At 49.6% G+C, this 13,294-nt stretch overlaps 1 protein-coding gene and 1 long non-coding RNA gene across 2 annotated transcripts in view; one reads left to right on the top strand and one right to left on the bottom strand.

The window, feature by feature from the left end:
- Positions 1-13,294, top strand: part of LOC125642807 (ovotransferrin) — a 72,789-nt gene that overhangs the window by 24,291 nt on the left and 35,204 nt on the right. The window contains exons 13-18 of the mRNA XM_048864616.2: positions 482-632; positions 2,364-2,428; positions 3,566-3,750; positions 5,963-6,149; positions 7,141-7,164; positions 12,458-12,519. Coding sequence (XP_048720573.2) covers positions 482-632; positions 2,364-2,428; positions 3,566-3,750; positions 5,963-6,149; positions 7,141-7,164; positions 12,458-12,519 — 674 coding nt within the window. The remainder of the gene's footprint in view (positions 1-481; positions 633-2,363; positions 2,429-3,565; positions 3,751-5,962; positions 6,150-7,140; positions 7,165-12,457; positions 12,520-13,294) is intronic.
- On the bottom strand, positions 11,838-13,243 carry LOC142073196 (uncharacterized). The gene is made up of 2 exons (XR_012669922.1): positions 12,678-13,243; positions 11,838-12,339 (listed from the first exon to the last, which is right to left on the bottom strand). It is a non-coding gene; the product is annotated as an uncharacterized LOC142073196 (long non-coding RNA).

The raw sequence follows: 13,294 nt of genomic DNA, 5'->3' as shown, positions 1-13,294 counted from the left end.
ATGTTTCCCTTATGCAGCCTCTGCCATTTCTTAGGTTGAAGATATTGCCTAGATTGTAAACTCTTTGGGGGCAGGGACTGTCTTTTTGCTCAGTGTCTGTACAGCACCTAGATCAGTGGGGTCCTGGGCCACGACTGCAAAACAAATAATACTTATTTCCAAATTTCCTGTCATTGGCTTTGAGTCTCATGCTGAAAAACTGGTGCACACGATTTGCTGCCCACAGCAGAGATGTGCCTGTTTCTTATTGTGAGTTTCTCTGTCCATAACTTCACTTTGTACACGTGCAGCACAGGAACTGATGGTTTCTAAGGAAATGCCTCCTCAGTCTTTTAAAGAGGTTTTAGTTTTCTTTTCAACTAATTTAAATTACTTCAAGGCCTAACAATGATGAATCATATGAAGATTCTCACTAAGGGATAGAGAAAAGCAAGAGCCAGAGAGGAAATATACAACAGGTGTTCTATATTTCTCCTGGCAGATAAGTTCTTCAGTGAAGGCTGTGCTCCTGGATCTCCACTTACCTCACCACTCTGCAACTTGTGTGTGGGCTCAGGCAGCAGCCTCCCACCAAATTACAAGTGTGCCGCCAACAGCAATGAGAGATACTATGGATACAGCGGGGCCTTCCGGTAGGTGACTCCAATATAATACTAGGTGCTCCTTGGGCGGTGATGGACTGAGAGCCCTGCCCCTGCTGACAGAGCCCTGAGAATCCTACCCTCTTTCCCCTCACTCTAATTTCCTCTTCCCTCCAGGCCCCTCAATGCAGACACCATCTTTCTCCTCATAACTCTCTGCAAAGCCCATCAGTGCTGCTCCTTCAGGAGCAGGAGGAGCGAAAACAGATGGGGCTGGAACTTTAGACTTCCCACAGGGCAGGGTCACTAGATCTTACCCTTTAACTGAAAGGGAGAACAGGAACGCATCTGTAAAATCTTCCCTTGAACTCTGTTGAATGATCCCAAAGGAGAACCTAGGGGGCCAGCTCCTTGGCACCCCTCCAACAGCTCAGGACTAAGTAGCTTGTGCTGATATGAGCCTTGCCGGGCAATTAATGGTGTTTCACTCCCTACTGGTAAAGAAATGACCCAATGCAGCAGTGCTTCACGGCTCGCAGTAGTTTTGGTGTAAGATCCACCTTTCACAGGCTATCGCTATTGAAATGTACAGCCAGGATCCTCGCTGACAGAAATTACAAGGATTTTGAGGGTAGCAAATTGAGTCATGCAACAAGAAAATAAATAAAATAAATAATAATAATTAACAACAGCCAGGGACAGCAGGTTTGTAGAAATTTTGGTGGTGCCCAGAATGCCCAGAGCCCGCCCCTCCCAAACACTGCCCCCCACCTGCCTAAGGCTCTGGGAAGGAGTTTGGATGGGGGGGAGGAGGTCTGGGGTGCAGGCCCTGGGCTGGAGCAGAGGATTGGGGTGCAGGACGGGTGAGAGGTTGAGCTCTGGGAGTGAGTTTGGGTGGGGGAGGGGGTCTGGGGTGCAGGTTCTGGGAGGGAGTTTGGGGGTGGGAGGGGGTATGTCGGAAAGGGGTGGGGGTGCAGGCTCTGGGAGGGAGTTTGGGGGCAGGAGGGGTGTGTGGGAAGGGGGTGGGGGTGCAGGCTCTGGGATGGAGTTTGGGTGCAGCCTCTGGGCTGGGGGTGGGGGTGCAGGCTCTGGGAGGGAGTTTGGCTGCAGTGGCGCTTGGGGCAGAACACAGACCCACCCTGCCCAGGGGCCGCAGGGAGGGGCCGGCAGCCACATGGAGCGAGCAGGTAGGAAGCTGCTCAGCTCCGCTGCGCTGCCAATGGTGAGTGGGGGCCCCGGGCTGTTTTAAATCACCTGGGGGATGCGCTGGGGCGGGGGGGGGGGGCGCCCAGGGGCAGAAGGCAGGGCCGAGGGAGAGACCAGTGCTGGAGCTGGGCCTGTGGTGCCTGGGAAGGAGGAATATGCCTGGGGCCCAGGCACCATGGGCCCATAGAACTCGCCGCCCATGACAACAGCACACAAGCTTCTTATTCATTGAATAAGCTTACATTTTCTGTTAAATTAAAAAGGGTCAGTGGTGAAATGCACACTGGACTCCGCACATTGCTGGTGGTAAAAGGTTACATTTTAACTGTCCTTGTCAATTCTGTGTCAGTTCTAACAGAGCTAAAAATGCTCACAGATTCAGGTTACAAAAGATGACAAAAAGAAAAGGAGTACTTGTGGCACCTTAGAGACTAACCAATTTATTTGAGCATGAGCTTTCGTGAGCTACAGCTCACTTCATCAGATGTTTACCGTATCAACAGCAGATGTGCAGGGAAGGCAACGATTCACAAACACCTGTAACTCCTGATTGTCTTCTCTCTTGGTATTTGTTAGGTGTCTGGTTGAGAAGGGAGACGTGGCCTTTGTTAAGCACACAATTGTCAGTGAGAACACCGATGGTATGCAATTACTTCACCTTGACATTAAACTCCATAAATGACTAGACTGGATATTCATGAAACCTATGGTACAGGCAGGCTGGCTGTAAAGGTCTAGGCACTAGATCTGTCAGTAAGCACAGAGAATAGAAAGGGCTGTGGAGAAGGGGAGCATTTCATCATGCTGATGGGAATACCCCATGCTGACTTAGCTGCTGATGAAGCACATGGTCTAGTAGCGTTGCTTCCCCTCATCGCCATCCCACTGTGCTCTCAGGGCTTGCGCCAAAGCCAGCTGAAGTCAATAGGAGTCTTTCCATCGCCTTCAATGGGCTTCGGATCAGGTCATAGAAGGGCAAAGCCTCATTATCTGCTCCGGGATAGAAATTTGCAGATTTGGGTGGGCACACACACTAGTGCTAGCTTCAGACTCCAGTGGCTGGTCACTGCAGTCTATGGCCCAAGTCCTGCTCACCTTACTCTGGTGTCAGGGAGCAGATGGCATGCTCACCCTGCTCCAGATAAAGCCTGCCTGTTCTATCTGAGGTCAGTCTTACCCCTTTCCTGGGGTATGACTTTACTGGTCACTCAAACAACAACCATAGAACAGAAACCCCAGTCCAGGCTTTCTCCCCAAGAGTGTTTGGTCCCAGGGCTTCCTGCAGGGACAGGCTGTCTCTGTCCCTAGTTCTCTGACCACAGGATCATCCCCCTTCTCTTCGTTCCTTGTGCAATTAAAAAGCCACACCTGCCCCAGTCAGCTCAACTCCCACTCAACAGCTTCATGCAGGGTTCTTGCTCCTGCCAGTCTGTCAAAGAGTCTGCCAGTCACTGTCTCTACACCTGAGAGTTCAATACCCATTTTCACAAGTCCTGGCTATGGTCTTCAAGCCAGCCTAGGGGATTTAGACACATCCTCTAGTAGAATGAATATTAATAGAAGATGTCTGAATAAATCCTCCAGATTTCCCTGACAGTCTCCCCCACACCAGCCGCTCCCTGCTGAGCTCTAGTCAGTACATCTCCTAGACACGTGCATGTATCCAAGTACAAGCACACACAGACATTCCCAGTGATACCCCCCGTGGGCAGCCACACTCAGAGTAAAGCCTGGTGCTGTCAAACAGCTCTAGAGCCTCCATCTAATTCTCTTTCAAGGACATAATGCTGCTGAGTGGGCAAAGGGGCTGAAAAGCGATCAATTCGAGTTGCTGTGCCTGGATGGAAGTCGCGCCCCTCCTACTAAATACGAGAAATGCCACCTGGCGCTAGTTCCTGCCCATGCTGTGGTCACACGTCCAGACAGAGCAGCTGCTGTCCGTCAGATGCTGATAAACCAACAGGTCAGTACTGGGGCAGAAATCTATTTAGCTTGTTTTTATATTCCACTCTTAGCACTTAGAGTGAACCAATAACAGGTCATGCATAAGTGACACAAACCAGTGTTAGAAACTCTTATCAGCACGTCCAACTCCCTGTTCAAATCCAGACAGTTGGCTGTATCAGTGTTTGGATTCATGAGAGTGGATGACCGTCCTGCTACAAATTAAATAGAAGAGGGGCAGTCTATCACACTGAATTTTTTCATCCAAACAGCCCACTGCATTTAATGAAAGGTCTCCCATTGACTTTGGTGGGCATTGGTGCCAGTCCCATAGGATGCCATAAGTCAGATATTTTATGGCATCACAAACCATATAAACTTTTCACGCAGTTGCAGCTTGTTTCCATATTCTGTCTCATCTACTGGAAATCTAAATGCACAAATAGTTTTCATACCATTGCAAGAAAAGTAGAGGCGATCAGGACCTTCCTCTTTTGCTGGCAGAGATTCCTGCTGTGACGGGTTGGGTCATAGAAACCACCTTAGGACTGCCACCTGATGTGTTGAGACTACCCCGAGCCTATTTCCCCTGGCAGCTTGGGACTTCGGTACACTGCCTAGTTTCGGTACACTGCCCGGCTTCGGTACACGCTAGCCTGCTACAAACACAGACCCAGGTCTAAACCACGTCCCCTAAAACCTGCAGGCTTAACTGAAAACAGCTTAAGAAGTGCTCCTGTCTCCAACATCCAGATACCCAGCTCTCAATGGGGTCCAAACCCCAAACAAATCCATTTTACTCTGTATAAAGCTTAGAGAGGGTAAACTAATAAATTGCTCGCCCTCTATAACACTGATAGAGAGATATGCACAGCTGTTTGCTCCCCCAGGTATTAATACTTGCTCTGGGTTAATTAATAAGTAAAATGTGATTTTATTAAATATAAAAAGTAGGATTTATGTGGTTCCAAGTAATAACAGACAGAACGAAGTAAATTACCAAGCAAAATAAAACAAAAACATGCAAGTCTAAGCCTAATACGGTAGGAAAATAAATGCAGGTAAATCTCATCCTCAGAGATGTTCCAATAAGCTTCTTTAACAGACTTGCTCCTAGTCTGGGTCCAGCAATCACTCACAACCCCGTAGTTACTGTCCTATGTTCCAGTTTCTTTCAGGCATCTCTTTGGGGTGGAGAGGCTATCCACTGAGCCAGCTGAAGACAAAATGGAGGGGTTTCCCAGGGCCTTATATAGTCTCTCTCTTGTGGATGGAAACCCCTAGTGTTCTCCTGTGAAGAATCACGGCTACAAGATGGCGTTTTGGAGTCACATGCGCAAGTCACATGTCCATGCACAACTCAGTTCTTTACAGGCCGACGCCATTGTTTACACGTTAATTTGAACATTCCCAGGAAAGCTCAGATGTGGACTGATGTCTCTCCAGGTCCATTGTTAGCTAAATACTCCCAATTACTTGAGCAACCCCTTCACACTATGTTGACCAAATCTGCCTTATATGCGTCCTACAGCAAACACTTTAAATACAAGCACAGAGCCAACGCTTATAACTTCAGATATAAAAATGATACATGCATACAAATAGGATGAATACATTCAGTAGAACATAACCTTTGCAAAGATATGTTACATGGCATATCTAGCATAAAACATATTCCTGTTATGTCATATTTACACTCATAAGCATATTTCTATAAAGCATTATGGGGTGCAACGTCACACCTGGTATACAAGAGGAATTGTCCTATGGGAAGCTCTGGCCACCTTAAGTTGAGCCTCAAAGTGAACTTGTGAGACCGGAGAATCCAACCCTCTGCATGAGGAAAATATGTATTTTGAGATCTTTCACTATTTCTATAGGACCAAAACTGATTAAGATCAGTCATGTAGTGGTACACTGCTTCATACTGCAGTCCCTGCTCTCTGTATTCGGGTTTTCTACCTTGCCCAACACTGTGGTATCTGAGCTCTTTCCAGGTAAATCTGCATGGTGAAGCCCCTACTGGATTTTGTGGATTCTTCTGCTCTCCTCCCATCCTTGTAGAAGGAAGTTCTTTTGGGAGTGTATGCAAACATTTTTTTTTACATTGTTCTGTTGATGGTGAGAGAACTTTTTCTCCAGCTTTGCACCCTACAGATGATCTGACTTTGCATGAGGCTGAGTCTTTGCTTTCATCTATGTCCATTTACCCATTCACTCCTGTATTTCAGGCATTGTATGGAAGCAATGGATCTCAGAGAGATATCTTCCAGATGTTTCAGTCTGAAACCAAGGACCTTTTATTCAAGGATTCCACCACGTGCCTGATTCAACTCCCCAGTGGAATAACCTATGAGCAGTACCTGGGAAAAGAATACTTTGATTCTGTCTCTAGTCTCAATCAGTGCTCACCATCAGGTAACTGTAACAAACCCAGATGAGAAATAGATGAACTGCATCTCTCTGCTACACAGACATGAAGATCATGGGGAGTTGGGGCTCGAGGGAGTTATGTCTGTCACTGCCCAGTCCAGTTTTCCAAGCAAAATGAAAGCAACAACTTATGAAGATATCAATAGATCTTTTTTTCGTGTAAAAATGTTTTGTTGAACCATGCTGGATTGGTATCACCAGACACCAAGGTCTGTTATTTATCTCTAGTATAGGTACAGTATGAGAAGTGGTGATGCAACCTTCCCTGCCCTGCCAATGTGCTCAATCCTGTTCTGTAGAAACTATGTCTTAGGAGAAGAGACGACGAGTTCCTTTTTCACGTCCATTCAGTACTTGGCCTCTCCTCTGAGATTGCCAACAAAAAGGGAAATTAGAGGAGAAGCCAAGAAAGGAAGGTAGCTTTTGTGATGTGGACTCGTGTCCACTAAGAATCTAGCCTGAGATCACCAGTTCGTTTCACACAGTCCACTGTCCGCTCAGTGAATGGTAGCGACTCTTGGCCCCTGCTGACCTGGCACAGATTTGAACCAGTGCCCAAGAATCCTCTTACAAGTCCCTTGAGCCCATCCAGTCCACTGGCCACTTATTATGAAAAAGTTTATTCCCCAACTGGAACGGTTTTCCAGAGAGAGCTGGAAACAATATATTGCTGTGAGCTCTCCAGCCAGCCAGCGCTCTTGCCCCATTTCCTATGGTGCTTCGTGCTTGGAGAACACATGGCCAGAGTAGCTCTGAGCAGCCTGCCCCTGATCCATTCCCAACAGTGAACTCCTGTCGGGACTGGGTTGGGAGAGCTCTTTGTAGCACTTTGTGCATGTAAACCTAGGGTATGTTTTCCACATGAGAGATTGTTACTGTAGTGTTATCTGTGCTGGTAGGATGTGAGATGTATTTATTTTCTGTTTAAGCAAGCTGCCAGCAATATCTGAATCTGCCTGTTCTCTTCCCCTTACAGAACTCCTCCAGGTCTGCAGCTTCAGTGACTTGAACTGATCAGATTAACGGGAGCTCCTCACCATGGGAGGAAAAATCTGGAAGCTTCATTCCTTGTAGCGTTCTCAGCACTGACCTCTAGCTAGCTGGGGTCCCACTGCTGCTGTTTCTTTCCCCCCTTTTAACTCACCACCAAAGAGGTGTCTAGCCTGTTCTCATGACATTTATGACTCCCTGATGTCACCAGAGCAAGAAATAAAATCTCAGAGTCTAACATTGGGCTTGCTGTGATTTAGTTTGAAGTTCTTCTTTGCATTTGCAGAATCTCAACTATTACAGAATGCTTTCAAACACAAACACGGCCTCACAGAAATGTACATATTTATTTTTCAGAGTGTGTGGTGTGCTATCATATTTCTTTGATAGCATGAACAACGCATCTATACAGCTGCTCTGGTAACAAATAATACATACCCAGAATAACCCAAACCAATAGAGCTTATTCAGCACTAAACCTTAGATACCAAGTGGAACCAGTCAGAAATGTTGAGCTGCAATTTCCATTAATGCTTCATGACCAGCATTTCTGATGCAATAGGTTGGCACCTGTAAGCAGCAAATAAACATAGTTCACTGCATGGAAAATTTTGATTGTGTGCTTTTCCAGAAGGTCAATTGTATCCAACCAGCTAAAATCTCCAAAGTATTGATATACCAACTCTCTCAGAGAATGCATGGTCTGACCAGCCTCTCATAGCTCCAGTCAAGTGCCCCTCTTGGCTACTCCCAGACTGCTGTGTGGGGATCTAGCAACCGAATCCCTGAGTGCTTTCAGCCTCCAGAGTTGGAACAGAGCCCAGGCACTGCCCCTATCTTCAGGTCCCTAGGCACACTCTTGAGATGCCGATCCTCTATCTAGCACCCCCTCCTGAGGGCCGAGACTGCACAGTCCAACTGCCCGGTGGGTACTGACCCCTCAGGCTCCTCAACAGCTTCAACCCGCTCTCTCCCAGAACTCCATCCAATGGTATGAGCCTTCTGGATTACAGTTTACTTCTTCAAGGGGCTACGTGAATAGTGCAATGCATGAAACACACAGACAGGACTCTTTGCTCCTTACTCAATCATACAAGAAATACACAGATCTATACAAAGTAAAGCCTACACACATTTCCCTACCTCAGTTTTCTCATCACTCCAGAGCTGGGAGCTAGAATCAGAGCCCACCACGGCCGTCCAGGATCCTTCTGCTGCAGTGCACTTCTCCACCCCAGGAGCTGACACTATTCTCGGGGGTAGGGGGGAAGAAGGGAACAGGAAGAACCCAGCCCGTTAGGGCCACTCCCTCCTCCCTACCCCCTGGGGGACTTGGAGGACAAGATTGATTTGGAGGTTGTGGGCAAGGTTAATTGTTGGGCAGATGTGGGGCGAGAGCATCTGCAGCAGAGCCCAGACTCCCTTCACCCAATGCAGATAGGAGATGGGGCAGCCCACCCTGGGGATGGGTGGGAGAAATTTACACACCAAAAGACAGACCAAAACCATCTTGTAAAAGAAATCTCATGATTTGGGGGCCAGTCTGGTGACTTTGGGGAGGGGGGTCTGACATGATTTTTGATCTCTTGAGGTTGGCACTGGCAGAACTGTGCTTACAGGGTGGCAGCGAAGTGGAGAGAGTGGAAAATTCCCCAACCAGACTATGACAGAGATGCAAAGCAGGAGTTTTAAAAGGACTCACAATGGAGGAAGAGTGGGGGAGACACAGAGGAGAGAGCAAGGGGATAAACTGACCCAAGTCAGAGTCGAGCTGTGGGGAGAAGGCTCCATCTAGGAAAGAGGGGGGCAAACTACAGCCCGCGATCCGGCCCACAGGACCCTTCCCTCTGGCCCCTCCCCTGCTGCTCCCTCCCCCCTGCCTCCCTCAGAGTCACAGTTGCCCCAGCGCCTGGGCAGTGTGGCTGCAGCTCCAGCTGCACGGCATGGCTATCGCGCCGCCAGACATGGTGCTCCTGGGTGGCGTGGTCAAGGGGCGGGGAGCAGGGGCGGTTGCAGGGGGGTGGTCAAGGGGCCTGGGCCCCGCTGCCGGGGACAGGGTCAGAGCAAGCCAGGGCCCCCCTCCACCCCCAGCATTCTTGGCCCCTGTCCCCAGCAGCCAAGCCCAGACAGGGAGCGAGGCCTGCTGAACTGCCAGGGAGAGCAGCCGAACGAACAGGGGAAACACATGGGGAAAGGACTGAGCCCCCTGTTCCGCCACCCCACAGGTAACGTGTGGTGGAGAGAGCAGGGAGGGTTGGATAGGGGACGGGGGGGCCCACGGGGTGGTCAGGGGGTAGGGAGCAGGGGGGATTGGATAGGGGACGGGTGTCCTGGGGGGATGGTCAGGAGGCAGAGAGCAGGGCTGTTTGGATAGGATGTGGGAGTCCCGGGGAGCAGTCGGGGGGGGCTGGATGGCGGGGTTCCGGGGGGCTGGATAGGGGGCAGGGGCCAGGCTATGCCTCACTGTTTAGGGAGAAGCCTCCCCCAGGCTTCTCTACCCAGCCCTCCACACAATTTCTGTACCCAATGTGGCCCTAGGGCCAAAAAGTTTGCCCACCCCAATCTAGGAGAACATTAGCCAACCCCTTCTTGCAGCAGCTCTGATTGGTTGTTCTGATGCATGGGCAAGTGGGGCAGGCACCAATCACAGGGCTAAGATTTGCTAGGGTGCTGTGGCTTCTTAGCGTCAGACTGGGCCCAAGCCCTCCCAAAATCTGGTTCACTTGTGAAAAGTTGTGTGAGGTAGTAACACTGCAGACAAGTAGGAGGAAGTATCTTCTCCCAGCTCCAGCCAACCTCCTTAGCATATCTATTGGCCAGTCAGCATACAGCCATTAAATTTAAGGGTCATACCTGCTTAGGGTGACCTGAATTGGGTGGGATAGTCTCAAAATCCAGAGTTCAAGTCCTGGTCTGAATGACTCCAGGACAGTATTTGTCCCAGCTCTGCACCTGTCTAAGGCTCAGAGGCAGCACCAGTCTCACCCCTGCTCCTCCTCTTCCCCATAGGCCCCGCCCACTGGCCAGGCCAGAAGCTAGAGTGGGGCCATGGTAAGAGCCACCCAGGGAGACTGGGCCACTGTGGGGAGCCCTGGACCCTCCACCTGCCCTGGGTGGCACACTTGTTATTTCTAGTGCAGCCCAGCTTGCTTCAGGCTGAATCCTGAAGGGGCTTACAAAGTGCAGTCAGGTTAAGCTAACTTGCTGAGCAAGGATGCTGATCTGTAATTTATAGCAGTGCTCTTAAAGTACAGGATATTTGATTCAGGGGCTTCAGTTTCAGAGTTCCCTTTGGATTATTTAAACACTAGTTTGGGATTTTTTTAGGGATCTTATGTCCTGGTTGTCTCCACTGATCTGGGCCAGTGTTGCTAACGCTTGTGATTGGCTGGAGTTTTCCCCAAAGCCCAAACCGCTGCAGTCAAGAGACTGTGTGAAGAGTAACCTCAACTTTCATTAACAAAAAAAGAAAATGTATAGGTCTGATGTTTGCAGAGAAAAACTTGAAAAAGCTTAGGTGTGCCTTTTAAAGCCTGTGCAAAAGAAGGCATAGAAAAAGAATCCATAATTTATTATTTAAAAAAACCTCAAGATTTTTAAGCCCATTCCATGATTTTTGGAGGGCCCTGCCTCATCATTTTTGAAAGCTTTGAGGTCAGTAATACTGAAATCAGACCATAAGTGGCCAGTTTTTACTTTGCAGAGTGACAGCATGTTTTCAGGCCTCTGTGTATTCTCAGACAGGCACTTTTTATCTTATTAGTAGCGCGTGATGCTTTAACTCAGAGGTGGGCAAACTACAGCCCGCGGGCCACATCCGGTCCAAGGGACCGTCCTGCCTGGCCTTTGAGCTCCTGGCCGGGGAGGCTAGCCCCCGGCCCCTCCCCTGCTGTCCCCTGTAGCTACGCCGCTGTGCGGGCAGTGTGGCTGGCTCCGTCTGGGCGGTGGGGCTGTGAGCTCCTGCTGCTCTGAGCGGCCTGGTAAGGGAACGGGGAGGAGGGGGGTTGGATAAGGAGCAGAGAGTCCCGGGGGACAGTCAGGGGACAGGGAGCAGGGGGCGGTTGGATGGGGCGGAGGTTCGGGGTGGGGGCGGTCACGGGACGGGGAATAGGGGGAGGGGCGTTGGATAGGGCGTGGGAGTCCCGGGGGGCCTGTCAGTGGGCAGTGGTGTGGACAGAGGTCGGGGCAGTCAGGGGACAGGGAGTAGGGGGGGTTGGATGGGTCGGGGGTTCTGAGGGGGGCAGTCAGGAGGCGGGAAGTGGGTGGGGGCCAGGCTGTTTGGGGAGGCACAGCCTTCCCTACCCAGCCCTCCATACAGTTTCGCACCCCATTGTGGCCCTCGGGCCAAAAAGTTTGCCCACCCCTGCTTTAACTGCATGGACCTCTCTCACTTGACTCGAGTACAGCAGTTGCTTGACTGGAAACAGAAGTAGGCTTGTAACTTGGACCCCTTGTTTGCTGTAGCTCTCCATGTACATATTTATTAAGAAAACTATTGGTTTGAATATGGAGAGAACAGGGGTTAGTGAGCTGGAGAGCAAACATGGGGAGTAGCCTCTGCTTTGCTAATTTACATCTTAGCCGTACTTAATGATTTTAGCTTCTATTAGCAGCAGCTTGCTGAGTTGTTATTTTTAGAGGAGCAAGCCCTATGTGTTAAAAAACAGTACCATCAAATGTGAGTAATTTCAAATGGATTATTTATATCCAAAAATTCATTACATATCTGGCAATTTAGTAGTGGCCCTGTGGAAAATATATTACTGTATATACTCATGTAATTAGAGACAATATAATGTACATACGCAAGGGGGCACAATTCAAGTTGCCAAGCAGCCTTAATCCTGACCTTTCCTAACCTTTGAGTACTTGACTTTGCAACGCTAATAATTTTCTCTTAATGCCATTTTTTGTACGGAATATACTATGTAATATGTAGAATTCAAGAACACAGCAGCAGGCGGATTCCTTTCTCCCACGGTGCTCCATATAACTGCCTGTTTAGCTGTGGAACTCATGCACGTCACTCTGGTGGTGATCCATGAACTGCTATCTTGTCAAGCCTTTGGGAAATGGCCCACTATGGTCTGGAACTATTTGGCGTTATAAATTGAAAAATCCTGATGTGGTGGCGATGCTGGTTGTCCTACATGGGAGCAGGAGGTAGGCATGACTGCCAGTGACCCTGGTACAAAAAGAGAAGTCGCTGTTAAAAGTTTTACAGACTGTCTGGCAGCAATTGCTTGCAGACTGCTGAGTGACTGCACTTAGCAAAGCCACCTATGGCGCTGGGCTCCTGGCAGAGTCGGACTACGGCCCCCAGTGCAACGAGCTCCATGGGAGGAGGGCTGGGCTCTCACACCATGTAGGATTACCATATTTTAAGTTCCCAAATAGAGGACACTGCTGGGTGGAGGGGGAGTATAGTTTCTACTGTAGTTCCTTTCTAATTTGAATATCGAATATTTATAAATAACAAGTGTGATGACCTCAAAAACAAATGAAAATCAAATTTAAATGTACCTTTTCTCAGGCAGTCAATCCCGGCCCACAGCCGCTGCTCTCCAGCCGCCCAGTTCTGAAGGCAGCGCTGCCGCCAGCAGCAGCGCAGAAGTAAGGGCGGCCTCCGGTAAACACGCATGCTGGGATTTGCAGTTCTACCAGTACTGACGTTGGAAAAAGGAGGAGAAAGGAAAAATCACAGACGTGTATATTTCAAAAATCCACTAGGACAGAGATCAGAGGAGAGGCCGTGTGCAGGGAAACCCGGACGTCTGGTAACCCTGGCACCATGGGCGCTACAGTGAGGCTCCCGACAGGGGCCCTGGGCTGCTCAGAGGAGTGGAAGTGGCCTGGAAAGATACCCTCTCTGCCTGTGACCTGCACAGGGGAATGTGGGGAGGTAAACTGGGTCAGGCCAGGCAACGGTAGCAGGGACCAACACTCTGTGGGGCCCCGGCTCAGGGCACCGCCCTCCAGGCCAGGAGAGGGCTAAAAAGAGAACTCCCATGAGGCTCTCCAGAGAAGGCCCTAAAGGACCACAATTCCCGAGAGCCCTTGTGGCGAGACTGTCGGCGGTTGCGACCCGGAAACTACGTTTTCCATGATGCATCTGCGCGGCGCGGCGCAGGACATGACTA

This window comes from Caretta caretta, chromosome 9 (assembly GCF_965140235.1).
Source record: "Caretta caretta isolate rCarCar2 chromosome 9, rCarCar1.hap1, whole genome shotgun sequence".
Classification (NCBI taxonomy): Eukaryota; Metazoa; Chordata; order Testudines; family Cheloniidae; genus Caretta; species Caretta caretta.
This window is presented reverse-complemented; position numbering and strand designations above follow the sequence as displayed.